We start from the raw sequence: 19,183 nt of genomic DNA on the forward strand, positions 1-19,183 counted from the left end.
CTCACTTATAAGTGGGAGCTAAATAATGAGAACTCATGGACACAAAGAGGGAAACAGAGACTGGGGGCTTGAGGGTGAAGAGTGGGAGGAGGGAGAGGATCAGAAAAAATAATTATTGGGTACTAGGCTTAGTAACTAGGTGATGAAATAATCTGTACAATAAACCCCTATGACACAACGTTTACCAATGTAACAAACCTACACATGTACCCTGAACCTAAAACAAAAGTTTTTTTGGTTGTTTTTTAAAGAAATGGGGTGAAAAAGCAAATGCTGATGGGGGTAAAATGAAAGGGAAAGAGAAAGGAGAGAGTCAAGGGACTCATCATAGCAGTGTGGGAGTCTGGGATCAAAACACAGAGGTTGGGTGGACCAATGGGGCGGTCCTGCTAGTGCCCCAAAATTTAAGAGTGCTAAGCAAATCTGCTTTATTCATCTTAGTTTGGAAGAATTTGGAAAGCAGAAAGGCAAAGATGGCAACAAGAAACCTGACCTTGAATTACCTGGAGCAATGGTCTACCAATTTAATCAAGAAAAAGATTCAGGAAAGAGACTGGGTTCCTTGGCTCAATTCTGAGCTGCAGACCCAACACCTTAAGCACATGAATAGGCAAAATGGTCAGGGGGTAGAGAGGAGAAGACTCTAGACACCTTGATGCAAAAGTGCCATGTACTTTGGTCCAAAACCCCCTGGTGAAGTCCTAAAGGAGACTACAATTAAATTGAAAGAGTACAGAAGTGCAAGCGTTGGTAGAAGAAAGGTGAAAGTTTGAATGAAAACTTGAGAGTTTAAACAGACTTTATGTGAAGAGGCTGTGTCTCCTTTACCTGAATGTTTCATGGGAATAGATACTATGCCTGACCGGAACACTTCACCCACCTACTACTGAAAGTCCTAATGGGGCCAGGCTCACACCTGTAATCCCAGCATTTTGGGATGCTGAGGTGGGCAGATCACTTGAGGTTAGGAGTTTGAGACCAGCCTGGCCAACATGGTAAAACCCCACCTCTCCTAAAACTACAAAAAATTAGCTGGGAGTGGTGGCGCATGCCTGTAATACTAGCTATTCAGGAGGCTGAAGCAGGAGAATCATTTGAATCTGGGAGGAGGAGGTTGCAGTGAGCCGACATCACGCCACTGAACTCCAGCCTGGGCAACAGAGTGAGACTGTGTCTCAAAAAAAGGAAAAAAAAAAAAAGAAAACAAAGTCCTAATGGGAATCACAACTAGATTGAGAGGATATAGAAATGCAAGAGCTAATGGCATTAAGGTGAAAGTTTTGGATGAAAATTTGTATATTTAAACAAGTTTTTTTTTTTTTTTTTAGACGGAGTTTTTGCTCTTGTTGACCAGGCTGGAGTGCAGTGGTGCGATCTCAGCTCACTGTAAAGTCTGCCTCCTGGGTTCAAGCGATTCTCCTGCCCCACCCTCCCGAATAGCTGGGACACCGGCTAATTTTTTGTATTTTTAGTAAAGACGGGGTTTCGCCATGTTGGCCAGGCTGGTCTTGAATTCCTGACCTCAGGTGATCCGCCTGCCTTGGCTTCCCAAAGTGCTGGGATTACAGATGTGAGCCACCACACCTGGCCCCAAACGAGCTTTATGTTAAGTAGTTGTGTCTCATTTGCCAGAATGTATTATGGGGACTGATATTACATCTGACTGGAGAGCGTTTCCTCTATCAAGTAACGTGAAACAGAAGGCATGTAAATCCACCCTTTAAGCAATATTAATTGGGAATGCAAAATGGGAATCAATAAGATTACTCAAGTTCAACAGGCCTTGAATATCAATCAGTATATGAACTAGTATGGACGAATTCTCTATACAATAACCCTGGGTAGAATACAGATTGGAACTTACAGGAGAAAGCCTATGAACACCTCTCAGTGAAAATTACTGGGATTCTGGACTAGAGAATTCCCATCTGGGGGCAATTACTAGCTTGCTATCTGACATTAATTGAAACTGACCCTATAACCGAAGAATAGAAAATAATCTTGAAATCTAATGTACCCATAATATCTTGGGTGACACTGGAGACAGATTCTACTAGGAAAGGCAATGCCCAGAAGAGTTTCATAATAAAATGGAAATGTATTGAGTAGGAACACATTACTGGGAAATACAAAAAGTTACAGTGTATTCATGAGTCTACCTGCTCTGACTGACTTTGGAACCACTTGAGGAGCTGCCAAATTCTGTTGACACTCGGACAGTGGCCTATAAACAGCTCTCAATTAACTAACAGATAGTTGCTTGGTTTATGAATAGCAGTTCTATTGTGAACATACAACGTTTTATTTGTAAGGCCACCCCCTGACAGAAGAAGGTGTGGTGGGCCGCACTGCATGCTGTTTGCCTCGATATCTGAGTTTTTATTAACTTGCAGGCCATGGTCACATGGTCAGGCAAGAAGGACAATGGAAAACTGGCCTGTTATAGGAATGCCCATATAGGGTACAGCCTTCAAGGAACTTACTATGGGAACTTGATGGGTGCATTAAGGTATGGCGTATCACTGCTTATCAGGAGACTTCCCCTTCTAGGTTCAAAAGGTGATTGGAATTGACGAGCAAATACCTCAGGATGCCTGCTTGAGGTGGCCCCCTTGGGTATATGAAGCAAGTGAACACTGGGGGCTGCAGCAATGCAGAGATGAACTAAATCTAGAAATGTTCCTCTCAAATCCTCTGAGGCACAAAATACCAGCAAGAACTTTCTGTCTGCCCATGACAGACTGCAGATGGCTATAGGGCAGATTCCCCAGGAGGATGGCCCTGTATATAGCTGGAAACCTGGACTCATGCCAGTAGCCCTGGAGGGCTACAAAAGGGTCCTGAGATGAGTAAATGCTGACTCTGCACTGGGCTTTGCTTAACCAGTGGTAGCCTGGCAAATACTGAGGGAATTATAAAAGAACCAGCAGAGAAGATAATGCATTGATTTGGACTACCTAGTCACATTTCATCAGACCAAGGAACATACTTTACAATCCATAATGTCCAACAATGGGCAGAGAGATATCTTCCCCAGAGTAATGGTTTGGTAAAGAATCAGAATGGTAAGTTAAAACAGCGGTTTTCTAAAACAGGGGAAAGCATGAAGAACTGGCTTGCATGCCTGCATGAGTATGGATTCAGCAAGAGAGAAGCAAAGAGATAGATTCCTGCACTAGATAGATTCCTCTGTTTTTTTGTTTTGTTTTGTTTTGAGACGGAGTCTCGCTCTGTCACCCAGACTGGAGTGCAGTGGTGCGATCTTGGCTCACTACAACCTCGGCTCACTGCAACCTCCGCCTCCCAAGTTCAAGCGATTCTCCTGCTTCAGCCTCCTGAGTAGCTGGGATTACAGGTGCGTACCACCATGGCCGGCTAATTTTTGTATTTTTAGTAGAGACAGGGTTTCACCATGTTGGTCAAGTTGGTCGAGCTCCTGACCTTGTGATCTGCCCACCTTGGCCTCCTTTTGTTTTTTTGATGGATCTCAGGGAGAGGGGGAGGGGAAAGGAGGATGCTGGTATGGCAAAACACTTTTTTCTTTCTTCCTTATATCACCTTCTCCTACTTGACACCATGGTCCCAAGACCAGGGCTACCACTACAAATGCCAGAAGCAGGGATGGTCCCCAAGAAAGAAACTATAACTATACTTTTAAGCCTTAATGTCAAAATTCCTAAGGACCTGATAGGATGGGTTGTGCCTTCACTACATCTGGAGATTGGGGGTTTAATAGTGAATGCAGCTTTATTGGCTGGTAGAGGAAACAGCCTGTTTGCTCTGTACAAATGGATAGGAGAAATAATAGCTGAGAGTAAAGAAATGAATAAATGGGTTATGCAATAAGTAAAATACTACATTAATGCTTCAAAAGAGGCTCAGAGCAAAAGAATGATATTGTTTCTTAGCTTAATTATAGCTGATACATGAGAAGATGAAGCCATATATTGCTGAGACCTCTCCTACTTGGAACTTGACAAACTTGAATGGAATCCTGCAAACCTCAGAGGTCTAAACTTGAAGACAACTTGGTCACAAAACATGATGATGGACTGGACTAATTATTTTGTTTTTTGTTTTTTGGGTTTTTTTGTTTGTTTGTTTTTTTGAGACAGAGTCTCACTCTGTCACCCAGGCTGGAGTGCAGTGGCGTGATCTCGGCTCACTGCAAGCTCCGCCTCCCAGGTTCACGCCGTTCTCTAGCCTCAGCCTCCTGAGTAGCTGGGACTACAGGCACCCGCCACCACGCCCACCTAATTTTTTGTATTCTAGTAGAGACAGAGTTTCACCATGTTATCCAGGACGGTCTCCATATCCTGACCTCGTGATCCGCCCACCTCGGCCTCCCAAAGTGCTGGGATTACAGGTGTGAGTCACTGTGCCTGGCCCAGACTGGACTAATTATTAATGACTAGTAGAACTCTAGTAATGTGCTAGTGTCTTCTGACTCCTATTTTACAATATGATATAACACTGGAATTGTTGGTAAGAGTATAAATACTGATAGTGATGATCGAATGTACTGGGAATGGAATTAAAAGCCTCCTATCTCTACCCAATATTGATTCCTCCAAACATTAGGCATACTCATGCTGGACCTATTGACAGGAATGATCCTTTTGCCGTAAGGGATCCATGGTCATAGACCAGGGGGTGATCTGTAGTTGAATAAATAATTTGTCTGGTCTTTGTCCTGGGCTCCTGGCAGGTAGCTTCAAAAATGCTTGGGATTTTCTGAGTGATAGAGGTGTCTTTGTTATCCTAATAAGGTGACTCTGGTGAGCCCCTAGATAGCTTCAGGATAGCGGCTGGTCACCAGAAAGACCAATCTCATGTTCAGAGAGTTAAGCACTTTTCAGCCCTCCACCCCACCAGCAACCTCTTGAGAAGGGACCTGGAAACTGAGTGCAATCACATACTTATATTTATTTATGAATACTAATGTGGCCTAGATTTTTAAACAGAAAATTTAACTTATTCATACCTTTCTTTCAATTAACTTAAAATATGAATTTAAAAATATAAACAAATTAAATAGTTCAATGAAGTGCAATATTTACTATGTTACCAAATGAAGAAAAAGGGAATATTTAAAAAGATCAAAAACTTAAACATTAATATATGTTTTTAGGACCACAACATTAAATTCAAACTCTCTACCAACAGCTACGCAGCTACGATAAAGATTTTTTTCCTTATTACTGATCTTTGATGTTGTGACAATATCTATTTGTCCCATTAACTGGATATAGTATGACAACTTTAGCTGTTTAATTAACTCATGTTTTGAAAACAAATTAGAAAGCCCATAATTCTTTTTCTATAAAGTTGATGTATTGGTAGAAAATGTAAGTTAATTTATGAAAATTTTATAGTGTTAACAAATTTTATAGTTTTAACAAATTTTCATATTTGACAGGAAAAATTATAAAAATGTACTTACTTTTTTCATCAGCTTTGTCTCTTATTGCTATGGTATCATTACTCAAAGATACAGTCTGTGCATTCAGAATATCTGTTCTCATTCCAGGAAATTTTGGAGATGAAATAAAGCGCCCTTCATATGAATATAAATAGATACTACTACCATCTACAAGAAGAAAATGTCTAAAAAATAAAGAATAGAAATAGATTCTCAAATAGGAATATATTATATTTTCGTTTTTATATTACAGAATAGTTTATCCTTGGGAAAAAAATCTAAATCTTACAATTAATATAAATGTGTAGATATATAAGGAATAAAACATTTCAAACACTGAAAACCAGCATTGGTTGTTTTGGTTTGTTTTCTCGGTTTTTGTTTTATTATGAAGTAGAAGAAGAAAAATGAAAAGGTCCATAATCATCACCCTATACACTAAAATTTTGACTTCTTTTACATTATACCCACAATTCATTTCCTTTCCTAAAGAAGATTCTATACAAAGACAATCAAAAAATCTTAGAGTTTACAATATAGTCATGTTAATGCCAGGTGCTATTTGTTTCATGAAACAGTCTTAATACATATTTTATAACTAAAGATTATGCTAAAAATAATTAAAGATTAAATAGTGGTTAAAGTCTAAAGTAGTGAAAATGACTAAAAAAATTAACATTAGGGCAAGCATTTATTAAAATAAGGTAGTTGTGACTTTAAAATCATATGGTGACTATCAGTATGTATTCATATCTAAAAACTCATATTTTTTTGCCACAGGGTCAGATTCATCTGCTATATTGACAACCATATTTAAGGCATAGGGCTCTCTGTTGTTACTTTTTTATTAACTCGAAACATAAATATTTTATGGCTGTTATATTTTTCCTTTGAAAATTTATGAATATTGTACAAAATAATTCAAGCAATACAGAGAAAACAAAAGACCTCTTGAGATCCTACCTCCATAGAGATAACTATGGCAATAGTATATTGCTTTACTAACTCACTCATTCCCCGATACACATTTGTTTCAAATTATTCACTGTTTTAAAGAATGTCTACAGTGTATATACACCTCCATATGTCTGCCCTACTTATTTCCTTAGTTCAGCTTCTAGAAATGCAATTACTGGATTAAAGAGCATACATTTAAAATGTTTAAATATATATTGTTATACTGCCCTTTGAAAAGTTGTATTGATTTACACACATACTATGGCTATATGGGTGTGCCTGTTTCCTTAATGCTGAAGACATTATTACTTTTCAAAATCTTATGTTTAATGTTTTAAATATCCTTGATTCAGAATTGGTTCTTGATTTAGGAATTGCTAATTGTTCTTTTTTTGCTATGGAAACAAAAAGGAAATAAACACCAAAACCAATGAAAAATTAGTATCTAATGAACACCAACTATATACACTTTAATTAATACTTGAGGATTGGTAGGCAGTTTATTTAATTGAAGGGTTGGGCCCTTACACACTGGTGTATGGTCATACATATTGGTTTATGAAAACAATACTTGCTAAACTTGACAAAGTGACATACATTAGTATATATTCTTTTGTCTCCGTACTAAAAGTATTTTTGTTTCCAAATAAGACACTATAGCTTTTAACCTACTTGTGAGTAAACACCCTGTTTCAAGGGGCAAACATCTCTAATTGCATAAATAAGACCAATGATAGGCAGTGACTAAATTTTTTGGCTATTTATGCCATTAATATATGTCTTTATTAAGAGTATACTCAATAAATACATTTATAAATAATGTATAAATGAATTTATTTGGAACTGTTAGAGTAAAAAGCATTTCAGATATATGTTTTTTAGATAGCTGACATTTTACCTTTTAAATGACAAAAATGACTTAAAAAATTTATGGTATAACTAAACAATTCATATATTTCAATTTCATTAAATAGGTAACATAAAATTTGATATAACACTTCATTGGTCACTCAAGGTCATCAATACGGTGATCACATTTTTCACTATTTAACTGATAACTTTGATACTCATAAGAATCTGTTGGTGTGCAGAATCCTTATACTACTCAGCTACACAGTTCTGTGCTTTTAGTTTTCTCCATGTTCCCTTGCCAGGCAACCACTTTTCTTCCTGTCATTGTGCCAGCCTCTAGCAGTCCACCAGTACCATTCTTCTTCTGGTTTTCTATTTATAAAAAGCTGTGGGCTAGAAAAGCTGATAATAAACACTATTAAGAGCTGCCTACATGATGAGTAAAGGGATGAGGAATAAAGCGCATGGTTTTGGGGCAAATGTTTTATGGGTAGATATTTTAGGTAACTGTCGATTATATTTTCAAAATTTTTAACAAGCTTTATTGGGTTGTAGCTAAGTCCTCCTCTGATTCAGTAGGCTATTGCTGTATGCAAGAGACTAATTGACAGTTTTCATGGAAAAGCGTAGGTTCTTGACTAATAGCTATTCCTAATTTACTCCAGTTAATTGCCTGGCATTTCTTAGTCCTGTATACACTGAATGTCTTAGTAGAGAAAACTAGTTTTCAAACTTCAGGTCACAGCCCAGTAGGCCCATGAAACCAAAGAGTTTCAACCAATATTTAAAACAAAGCAGAACAGAAAATAGGGGGGCCATGAGGTAAAAATTCTTTACTAGTTATCTACCTAGGTTGCTCCCATTCTCTCACGTCATCACTCGGATATTTACTTGTAATGAGTTTATTCTCATCATTTAAAATAAATAGCTTTAAAATTTGTTTCAATTTCTAATACTGTAAATACTGATATATTTAACCCACATATAACCCTCAGTAATTTTCTAAGAATGTTAAGAAATTCAGAGACTAAAATGTTTCAGAATCACTGATTTAAAAAACTTTATTCTTTTCTTTTTATTCTAAAATGTATAATAGAAACAGATTTGTTCTAAATGATTAGTATATCATTCTTTTAATTGGATGTTTTTATTAAAGAGTGCTTTAATGCTATTTATTTTAACCCCAGATCCAACAGTTAAACATAATAAATTACCTTTCTGCCTGCAGAATTAAACTAACAGTTCCTTCTTTGAGATCAAATATAATTGGTGTGTTCCAGTTCTTCGTGCTAAAAGACAAGTAAAATGGATATGTATTAACATTTAAAACAGCAAATACTTTTAAATAAGTAGATAGGTATTCATTTTAAATAAAGTGACTTCAGTTTCATAGTAATTATATACATACTTCTATTACAGCATTTGGTGCATTGTTCTGAAATTATTCCTTGATGTGTCTGTGTCCCCAACTAAAAAGCAGAGACTCTGTATCTCCAGCAATTAGCACATAATGGGAATCCAATAAATGTTTACTGGAGGTATTACAACATGTGAATTGGGGAATTCTAAGTTTGAGTTCTGCCATTTATCGGCTCTGTGAGTTTGGGCAAGTCATCTAATGATTCTCATTAAAAAAACCAGCAGCAGCATGGCATAATGAAGAGATGATAGCTTTTTGTTAGACATATCTGGATTAGAAATATGGCTTCACCACCTGTCAGCCACTTGATCTTAAGCTTAACCTGCTAAGCATTAGTTTCCTTATTTGTAAAATGGGGATAATGATGACTTACATAGTGTCTGGCAAACTACCTGTTATAAAGCAGGTACCAGGCAAACAGAAACTAATAACAGTAATATGATGAACATGATTATTTTTCCTGCAGACCTCCCAATGTTATTGTTGGGTTGAAATGAAAATATTTCTGTGAAGCATTCTGTAAACTCTAAAATACTATATAAATGTAAGCCATGAACATGCTTATTGAATAAATTGATTAATAAATGAACAAGCAAATCATTTTGTTTTTATAGGGTAACATCAATCAAAGATTTGGGTGGGTAAAGAGAACATTTACAAACAGAAAAACTCATCCTTAAATAATAAAAGTTGTTCCACAGTTTAAAATAAGTTTTATTATTTCTATATATTCTGAATTTCAGTAACTTTCATAAAGCCGATTCTCTAAATCAGATTAAATCTCATGTTCAAATCCAGAAGATGGAGGAGGGAAGGGGAAGGAAGCAGTGAGTAAGCAAACAGGTAGGCAACTAATCTTGACTAATGTAAAGATTCTGATAATAATTTCAGTAAGTAAATACATGGACAAGGCAAAATAACAAATAAAGAACTGCTAATAATTAGTGATTATTAATTACTGATTATTAATTAGTCTGTGGTTCATAGATATGATAAAGATATATGCTTTTGCACTTTAGAAAAAAATCACAAAATACTTTATTAATTAACCTTCATTCTTTGTCAAGAAAGTTGATAAGAAAAATAGTGATTATGTGAGGGTTTTTTTAATGCCCCCTAAGAAAATATCTGAGATTCCTGACAACTGAGAGATACATAAATGCCATGGAAATATAGACTCCCTAAGCTATAAATGCTGAATAGAACAAGAATATTAATATAATTATCTGAAAAATCAAATGAAAATTTAATATAGAATGCTTATATATTGTTTTCTTTTTCTGGAACTTCTTTTCATATAAACTAGTAAACTACTTGCATGTCTGTTTTTATAATTATATTTTTATTACTAAAAAAGAGCCAACAGTTATTAAGAACTTGGATTCAAATCCCCACTTTCCTTTAGTAACAAAGTCAATAATCTGATGTAAGGCAAGTTATCTAATCATTCTCTATGTCCTTTAGCTTCAGCTTTCAAATCAGAATAATAATAAACATGAAAGACAGTATAACAGTTGCTCAATAAATGACAGTCATTATTATCTAAAATGCTAGTAGGCTTTTAAAACTTTATGAAATATGTTTTCGTGGTGATTCATTCCCACTACTGCATCCTGGCATTTCATAACCACTGCTGCATCCTGGTATTAATATTTTGTACCTTAATAAATGTCTTGACAATCAAAGAGGGGAGGCAAGGTTCAAACAGAAAAGAAGAAAAGCAATCTTAAATTTGCCGCACATTAACTTGTAAGGGAGGCCGGGCGCGGTGGCTCACGCCTGTAATCCCAGCACTTTGGGAGGCCGAGGTGGGCGGATCACGAGGTCAGGAGATCGAGACCATCCTAGCTAACACGGTGAAACCCCGTCTCTACTAAAAATACAAAAAAAATTAGCCGGGCGTGGTGGCTGGCGCCTGTAGTCCCAGCTACTCGGGAGGCTGAGGCAGGAGAATGGCGTGAACCCGGGAGGCGGAGCTTGCGGTGAGCCGAGATCGTGCCACTGCACTCCAGCCTGGGCCACAGAGAGAGACCCCTCTCAGAAAAAAAAAACAAAAAACAAAAAACTTGTAAGGGAAAAGTAGAATGACCAAAAAAAAAATAATAGCTGCTAAACTTTGGGTATTTTTAAAGGCAACTTCTCTAATACATGTAACACCTAATGATACTAATCCTACAGATTCAAACATTATGTCCTTGCCACTATAACTAGTAGAATAATGGGGAAGTTATTATGGGGAAATTAAGAGCCTTATCTTCCCTCAAACAAACAAATAAACACTAAACTGAAGAGATCTCTGTTCTCCCCTGCCCCATGAAAATTAATTATTCAAACACCTATCTGCATTAAAGTGATTGTATGGTTTTCTCACATTCTATAATCCCTTCCCCACATCTCAGCTGCTTAACTTGGTATCTTTTTTGAATTTTCCCAAATTCTTACTGTTCCTCTTTTGCTCTCATGTAAGAAAAAAAAAAAAAAAAAAAAAAAACTCACATAAAATTAAATTGCTTATTTCTTTATCCACTCACCTCTGTTTCTTCTATTTCATTACTTCAGATTTGGCTATTTGTCCCAAATTGCAGATTCTGATTAGTAGCAGGTTTATATATAGTGAGTGGGAATTTTAAAATATATAGTTGTAGCAGTTGTTAATTAAATACCTTTGTGTTGTGTACTATTAGACTTTAGGATACCAAGATGATGCTATACTTTACATATTTTAATTCATTTATTAATTCAAAAGTATTTATTAAGTACTCACAACACATTGGGCACTGTGCTAGGTGCTAGACATATAGTGGTGAATGAGACACATATAGTCTCCATCTCAATTGTATATTCAGTGACTAAACTATAACTACGTAATGTTACAAATAATAAGGACAAAATTTTTAAAAAATCCTTAACTATTTCTAACTCTTGAAAGCATCATAGTGGTTACATGAGTTTTTTGGATAGTTGAGGAATCAACTGGTAGCATGCTAGAGCCAGCTTGTACTAGTTACTAAGTTTTCAAGAATTTTGTAAGCCAACTGTTAAATAAAGCCATTATTTATTATTTGAGACAGGGTCTCACTCTGTTGTCCAGGCTGGAGTGCAGTGGTAGGGTCACAGCTCACTGCACCCTAGACCTCCTTGGCTCAAGCAATCCTCCAGTCCCAGCCTCCTGAGAAGCTAGGACCACGGTGCGCACCACCATGCCCAGCTAATTCAAAAAATTTTTGTAGAGATGGGGTCTCACTGTGCTGCTTATGCTAGTCTCAAGCTCCTGGACTCAAGCAATCCTCCTGCTTTGGTCTCCAAAAGTACTGGGGTTACAAGCATGAGCCATTGCACCTCGCCTGACTATTAACTGTTGATGTACAAACCTTATTAGATCTATTTTCACTGCTCTATGTTCACTTTCTCTCACTTCCTGGTTTGAGGTAGTTCAGGATAGCTGAGGTTTCGAGAAAGTTAAGCTTAAACCAAACCACGCTGATGTGAAATCCTGAAAATAAACTCCTCAGCATAGACAAAACTCTGAATTTTTAAGAAATGCAAGATGCTTACGAGAACACGTAACATTGAAGAGACGTTGAAACAACTAAGTGTGCGTAGTTCAAAGATGCTTTAATGACTCTATCACGGAATTCCAGTAAATCCACTGCATCATTAAGAACATTACGAACCTAAACAAGGAAAAAAAAAATGCCAACAAACATCATTAAAACATATTCAAATTTTATTTACATAAGTTAGCAAAATTTTGAAACACAAAAAAATTCAATGCACTACTGATTATCTAATCATATAAAAAAGAATTTAATAGAAACTAGGCATAAGGTAGTATACCTAATATTAAAAAAACCAACCAACAAAGTAGAGATACAGAAAATCTCTTAGAAATAAGTAGAAAAAGACCACAGAGATTTCTAACTTGCAAGCCAAACTTAATGATGTAGCAATGGAGTGATATAAAAAATATTCCAACACTGAGATATAGTCAAAGGAGGGTGGCATATTGAAGTTGGAAAGATTCTATGTGATTTCTGCCCAAAATGGTAAGAATATCTCTTTTTGGGGTTAGATTTTACTTAAAAATATACATTCTAAAAGAAGAGACATAATTGCTTTAAAAATCAAAAGTGGGGTAGGAGGTACTGGTAAACAAACCAATTGCATGGTGAAGAAGCCAAGCTGCAAGGAATGGGGAAAGGTATTTTCATATGCAAAAACACAGAGACAGTGTCTAAAAAAGCCAAGCAGCAACTAACAGAGAGAGATTTGCTTATGACAGTCAGATTTATCATAAAAGTTTGTAACAGACTATTTTGCAAGGATTTTAATATTTGGCAGTATTGAACAAAAATCTTGAAGTTGACGAACAAAGTGCAAGAAATTAAAAAAAATGTTGAGCAAATTAAATTTACCTAATCTCTGCCCAATACCAGAATGGGTATGGCAGCACAGTAAGAGGTGAAAAATAGAGGAAAAAAACGTAATTATACTTACAAATTAATACTGCTTTAAGTTCTCCTCAAAATGTTACCATTTTTCTAAATATAATGTGACAATTATAATATTAATGAACAATGAAAGGGTATGGAAAGAAAAACAGGAAGGTAAATCTAACTTCTTATAAGTACTTCAAAGAAGTACTTATGCCTACCAGGCACTGCCATGATCTAAATGTTTGTGTCTTCAAAATTCATATTTTGAAACCTAATCACCAGTATGACAGTATCAGCAGGTGGAGCCTTTGGAAGGTTATGAGCCCTTATGAATGGGATTAGTGCTCTTATAAAAGAGGCCCCAGAGAGCTGCCTTGCGCATTGCACCAAGCAAGGACACAGCAAGAAGGCACCATATATGAATTAGAAAGTGGGCCCTTGCCAGACCCTAAATCTGCTGGCACCTTGATCTTGGACTCCCAGCTTCCAAAACTGTGAGAAATAAACTTCTGTTGTTTATAAGCTACCCAGATTATGGTATTTTGTTACAGCAGACCAAACAGAATAAACAGGTATGTTATTTTTTTTTTTTTTTACTATCTGCTGTCTAACTCCCATCTCCACCAAAATATTGACCCAGCAATCTCATTTCTAGAGTTCCATCCCAAAGATAAACAAGCAAAACTATAAAATACCGTATGCACAGACTATCACTGCAGCACTATTAGTAATAACAAAAGACCGGAAATAGCCCAAATGTCTATTGATAAGGGACAGGTTGTATAAACTGATATAGTCACACATATAGAGACATAAAGTGTCTATACATACAGCTATAAAAAGGAATGAGGAAGATCTATAGATGTCCATGAGATGTAGTAAAGTAAAAAAATGTGGCCGGGCGCGGTGGCTCACGCCTGTAATCCCAGCACTTTGGGAGGCCAAGACGGGCAGATCACGAGGTCAGGAGATTAAGACCATCCTGGTTAACACGGTGAAACTCCGTCTCTACTAAAAATACACAAAATTAGCCGGGCGTGGTGGTGGGTGCCTGTAGTCCCAGCTACTCGGGAGGCTGAGGCAGGAGAATGGCGTGAACCCAGGAGGCGGAGCTTGCAGTGAGCCAAGATCGTGCTATTGCACTCCAGCCTGGGTGACAGAGTAAGACTCCGTCTCAAAAAAAAAAAAAAAAAAAAAAAGGCAAGATGCAGAACAGCGTGTATAGTATGATACCTTTTATCTAAGAAACGGAAGAATATGAAGATATGGACTTGCTCACATTTAAAAAAAATGAGAAATCTTAAACAGTATTCAGTAATATATTATTAGAATAATATTAATATTGTTATTTTCAAACTATATTTGGGGATATAATGTTTTTAGGAACCAAAATTTTCTGGTCAGAGAAGTGTTGCTCTTAAAAAAATCAAGAGTAAAACCCTATAATCTTAAATTTAAATTAGAAACCTCAGCATAAACTTGTGATGTATTTTTATCTGTCAAAAACAAAAACATTTCTTCCCAGTGTAGGCTCAAGTACAAAGAAAAAAGAAAAAAAAATTTGTCTAGAAGTAATGATTAAATCAGTAGCAATGAACACACGTTATTTACAGATCTGACTGTGGTCTGTACAAAAGAAGCCTGAAACATCTTGTCATACCAGAAAGCAAGGAAGCTATTGAAATCAGTCAAAAGAACATAGGAGCCAACTGGCCAAAGATGAGACAATTTGAGCATTATAGAGAATAACCACGATGGGTTGAAACACACAGAAAATGTTAAAATCTACAAGTTTATAATGATAACATCAATGACAACAAAAAAGAAATTTACTGGGCATGCTAGGAAACCAACTTATTTGAAAATTGGCAAATAGGAAAATCCGCATTTGTTACCATTCCCCATAGGGTAACCTAATGGTTGAGGAGGCAAACAAAGTCTTTCATAGAAGAATTCTAGCTAATAAATGTGGAAGGAATGATAGAATTACAATGTTACTATTTCACAACCCCCAATGAAAAATAGGTCTAAACAACTATCATTAATGGCAGCTAAAGGCATTAAGGTAAAAAACCCAGTGGGAAACTATATGATAGATGAATCAGGTTTCTAATACCTGAACACACTGATCAAATCTTAACATCACTAAAAGAGAGACAAGCAGACATATGTGCCTCCTGATTTAATGCAACAGGAAGTGCACAGCATCGCCTAAGGCTCTAATCCAATAACCAGTCTAGAGGAAACACAGGATAAATGAACATATTAATTGTAATCAAGGCTGGGCATGGTGGCTTGTGCCTTTATTCCCAGCACTTTGGGTGGCTGAGGTGGGCAGAGTTCAAAACCAGCCCAGGCAACAAAGTGAGACCCTGTCTCTACAACAAACAAACAAAAAAAATTAGCTAGGCGTGGTAGCAGACGCCTGTGGTCCCAGCTACTCGGGAGGCTGAAGTGGGAGGATCGTTTGAGCTTGGGAGGGCAAGACTACCGTGAGCCGTGACTGTGCCACTGCACTCTAGCCTGGGTGATAAAGTGAGAACATGTCTTGAAAAAATAAATACATAAATAAGTAAATAAAAATAAATAAATAAATGCAATCATACCACAAAGATGTAATCAGTCAAATACAGAATGTGGGAAATTCAACAGAATAACCTGGTTCCTTTAACAAATAAATTGTAAGTAAATAAATAAGAAGAAGTTGTTTCAGATTTTAAAAGACTTAAGAGACAAATTAATTAAATGCAATGTGGGGCTTTATTTCCTGATAAAAACAAACCAACTAGAAAAATATATTTAGAAAATAATTGGAGAAATGTGATTTGTTACTGTAGAAAGACGTTAGGAAAAGACTGGGGAAATGTGAATGTTACTATGGTAATGTTAAAATGAAAATAGTTCTTATCTTTCAGACTGTTTAAAAAGAACTTAAAAAACAATTCCAGAACTAGTGGTGAAGAAAAAGACATGAATATTTTTGCTCACCTCTTCAAGGCGTAGGAGGAATGACTGTAAAGAGGGGAGTAGTCTGATATCAAGTGTTTCAAAGGAGCTAGAGTTTTTTAGGGAAGAGGAGGTTATAATGGTCTAGAATCAGCAAGGAGGAGTAAGGAAGACATCTAACCAGATCCGGTGATATGCAGCGCATCAAAGAAAAACACCTCTACTTGAGAAGGCTGGAGGAAAAACACTGCTCTCAGTAGTCGGCTGCTTTTTGTTTGTTTGTTTTGAGACGGAGTCTCGCACTGTCTCCTGGGCTGGAGTGCTATAGCGTGATCTCTGGCTCACTGCAACCTCCGCGTCCCAGGTTCAAGCTGGGACTCTTCCGCCTCAGCCTCCTGAGTAGCTGGGATTACAGGCGTGTGCCACCACACCCGGCTAATTTTTTTGTATTTTTAGTACAGACGGCGTTTCACCGTGTAAGCCAGGATGGCCTCAATCTCCTGACCTCATGATCCGCCTGCCTTGGCCTCCCAAAGTGCTGGGATTACAGGCGTGAGCTACCGTGCCAGGCCAGTAGTCAGCTGTTGTTAATTAGCACAAGAATGCTTTTAGTGAAAGGGCTGAGCTTTGTCTGCAAGGCCACAGCTATATGACTGCAGGTTGTGTACTGCACAACTCTGGGTCTATGTGAATGGTGCCCTCTGGAATTGAACAGGCCGCTGACTGCAGGTGGTGTCTTCAAATTTCCTAGGCCTACAACTACACATATGAAGCCCCATGTAGCAGGCGGCTGTAGAATTTTTAGGTCTCCTTTCAGGATGGAGAGAAAGGAGCTACCTCATAGACCCGCAGGCTCTGATTTCAAACAGAAACTTGAATCTAGTCCCTTGTCTCACTTCAAGTATTAATACTTTCAGTTTCCTTAGCCAGCAGGAGCAACTTTCCTCACTGCCTTTCCCTGCCTGCTTCTGGACCTGGAGTAGGTCTGAGACTCCACACTGCATTTTTGTTCTGTTTCTGGTCCACAGAGATCTTTATCTTGTTTTTGAGGCCAGATGAGTCTTTTATATATCTACATATTTAAATCTTTCGGTGCCAAAAGTATGTCTCTTTCTTCCATGTATGAATTAACACCATTTTTGTGAGAAGTCTGAGCTCCCAGAGATTTTGTTTTTTAAAGATCCAAAATGCCATCTTCTAGAAACAGTTTAAAGCTAATAGAATGATATAAAAATGTTAAAGGGAAGTTATATGTTAGTTTCTTTATAGCAACATGCTATCTAGTCAAACTGCTTGCAAACTTTCCTAAACAAACAGGTTTAAGAAAATTCAACATTTAAAAATCCAATTGTATAGGCCTCTAACATTATTAAAATTATAGATAGATTTCTTAAGATCCATATTTGCCTAAAGGCTCACATGGTGCAGTGTCCCTTTCTGTGAATCTGGTACACCTGAACCAAACCAGAATAAAGCATCCTAGCCACAATAACAAAACTAAAGACACTCTAGTAATTGCTGTTATAGTTTCAAAACTATGGCAAATTCCACATCAGAAATGTTATGTGTTGAATTTTATTTTACTTTATTTTATTTTTTATTTTTTGAGACAGAGTCTCACTCTGTCGCCCAGGTTGGAGTGCAATGGCTTTGATCTCGGCCCACTGCAACCTCCGCCTCCAGGGTTCAAGAGATTCTCCTGCCTCAGCCTTCTGAGTAGCTGGGACTACAGGCGCGAGCCACCACACCCAGCTAATTTTTTGTATTTTTAGTAGAGACGAGGTTTCACTATGTTGGCCAGGCTGGTCTTAACTCCTGACCTTGTGATCCACCTGCCTCGGCCCCCCAAAGTGCTGGGATTACAGGCATGAGCCATCACGCCCGGCCTCTGCTGAATTTTAAAATACACCAATTACTCTGTTCAATTCAGCGCAGCTCCAGGATTAATCTCTCCTGATATTCGCATCACCTAATTCTTCTATGTGATCACAATATTTAGACTCCTCAGATTGACATAAGTCTAAACATTCTGTTTGCACATTTGCAAAACACTCATTTAATCCTATACATAGCTATAATCATAATCATAGCAATAGCTATCATTTATTTTTGTTTTACATATATTATCTCATTTCATCTTCAAAATTACTCTATTATTAGCTCTTATTTTTACAAGACATAAAGTGTCCTGTAAGAATTACACACCTTTGAACTTTGATGACTATTAAAAGCCAAATTTGTATCCCATCCTAAAGTTAGAGTGGCAGGAAAGAAATTGGGACACTAGAAATGCCTCATCCTTTGCACCCGCAGGCTTTCCCTCCTAGGCACTTCCTTCTAACAAAGACATCAACAGATCTCTTTTGGAAAGAATTATCCACTGGGCTGCTTCCTGGAGGCAAGAGGCAGATTAAGAAACTTTTTCACTACAGGCTATTGTGTCCCACAAAAGCTGAGGTCCAGGGAGACCGTAGGGCAAGTAGGTCTACTGTAGGAAAACTGCACCAGCAGGTCAAGGTGTAGATTTAACAATCATGACTCAACATGATCTCTGGTTTCTGAGTTAATGAAACACGGATAAACCAAAAGCCAACAAAGCCTCTAAGGAAACTGTAAAATTCTAAATTGGGCAAACAAAAACAATTGTGATTGTTTAGTCTCACTGAAATCCTGTGACTCCACCTTGCAACAAAAGTGGGCTGTTACAAAGTACAGCCCTCAGAAAGGGAATCCTCCCAAATGTCCGGGGAGATCTTCCCAGAAAGGCAAACTGGAGTTAACAAACTGACCAAGCAACTACTTTGTTGCTAAAAAAGTTCTCAGGATATTCTTGGGGTAAAACCAAAGAAAATGACTGGAGGCGAGCCTCAATCAATTTATAGGTTTATTTTGCCAAGGTTGGGGATGTGCCCAGGAAAAAGGAACACAAAATCACAGGAACATCTGTGATCCATACTTTTTCCAAAAAAGGGTTTGGAGAGCTTCAATATTTAAAGAGAAAAAAAAGTGGGCAGGAGGGGAAAAGGGAAAGAGAGAAGAGAAGAGAAGAGAAGAGAAGAGGGAGGGTATGGTCACATTCTTGTGAGGCTTTGATTAGAGCTCACTGAATCCACATGTTGCAAATGAAAAGAGGTACAGGGATAGTCAACT

At 37.3% G+C, this 19,183-nt stretch overlaps 1 protein-coding gene across 10 annotated transcripts in view; it reads right to left on the minus strand.

The window, feature by feature from the left end:
- The window catches only part of IFT80 (intraflagellar transport 80), a 133,819-nt gene that overhangs the window by 37,994 nt on the left and 76,642 nt on the right, over window positions 1-19,183 (minus strand). For all 10 annotated transcript variants that reach the window (XR_007723393.1, XR_007723394.1, XM_050779905.1 and 7 more), the window contains 3 exons: window positions 12,207-12,325; window positions 8,446-8,520; window positions 5,444-5,607 (listed from right to left, as the gene is read on the minus strand). Coding sequence is in view for 8 of the 10 variants with exons in the window: in XM_050779905.1 (XP_050635862.1) it covers window positions 5,444-5,607; window positions 8,446-8,520; window positions 12,207-12,325 (358 nt within the window). In the remaining 2 variants the exon portion in view is untranslated. The remainder of the gene's footprint in view (window positions 1-5,443; window positions 5,608-8,445; window positions 8,521-12,206; window positions 12,326-19,183) is intronic.

This window comes from Macaca thibetana, chromosome 2, assembly GCF_024542745.1.
Source record: "Macaca thibetana thibetana isolate TM-01 chromosome 2, ASM2454274v1, whole genome shotgun sequence".
NCBI classification, from domain to species: domain Eukaryota; kingdom Metazoa; phylum Chordata; class Mammalia; order Primates; family Cercopithecidae; genus Macaca; species Macaca thibetana.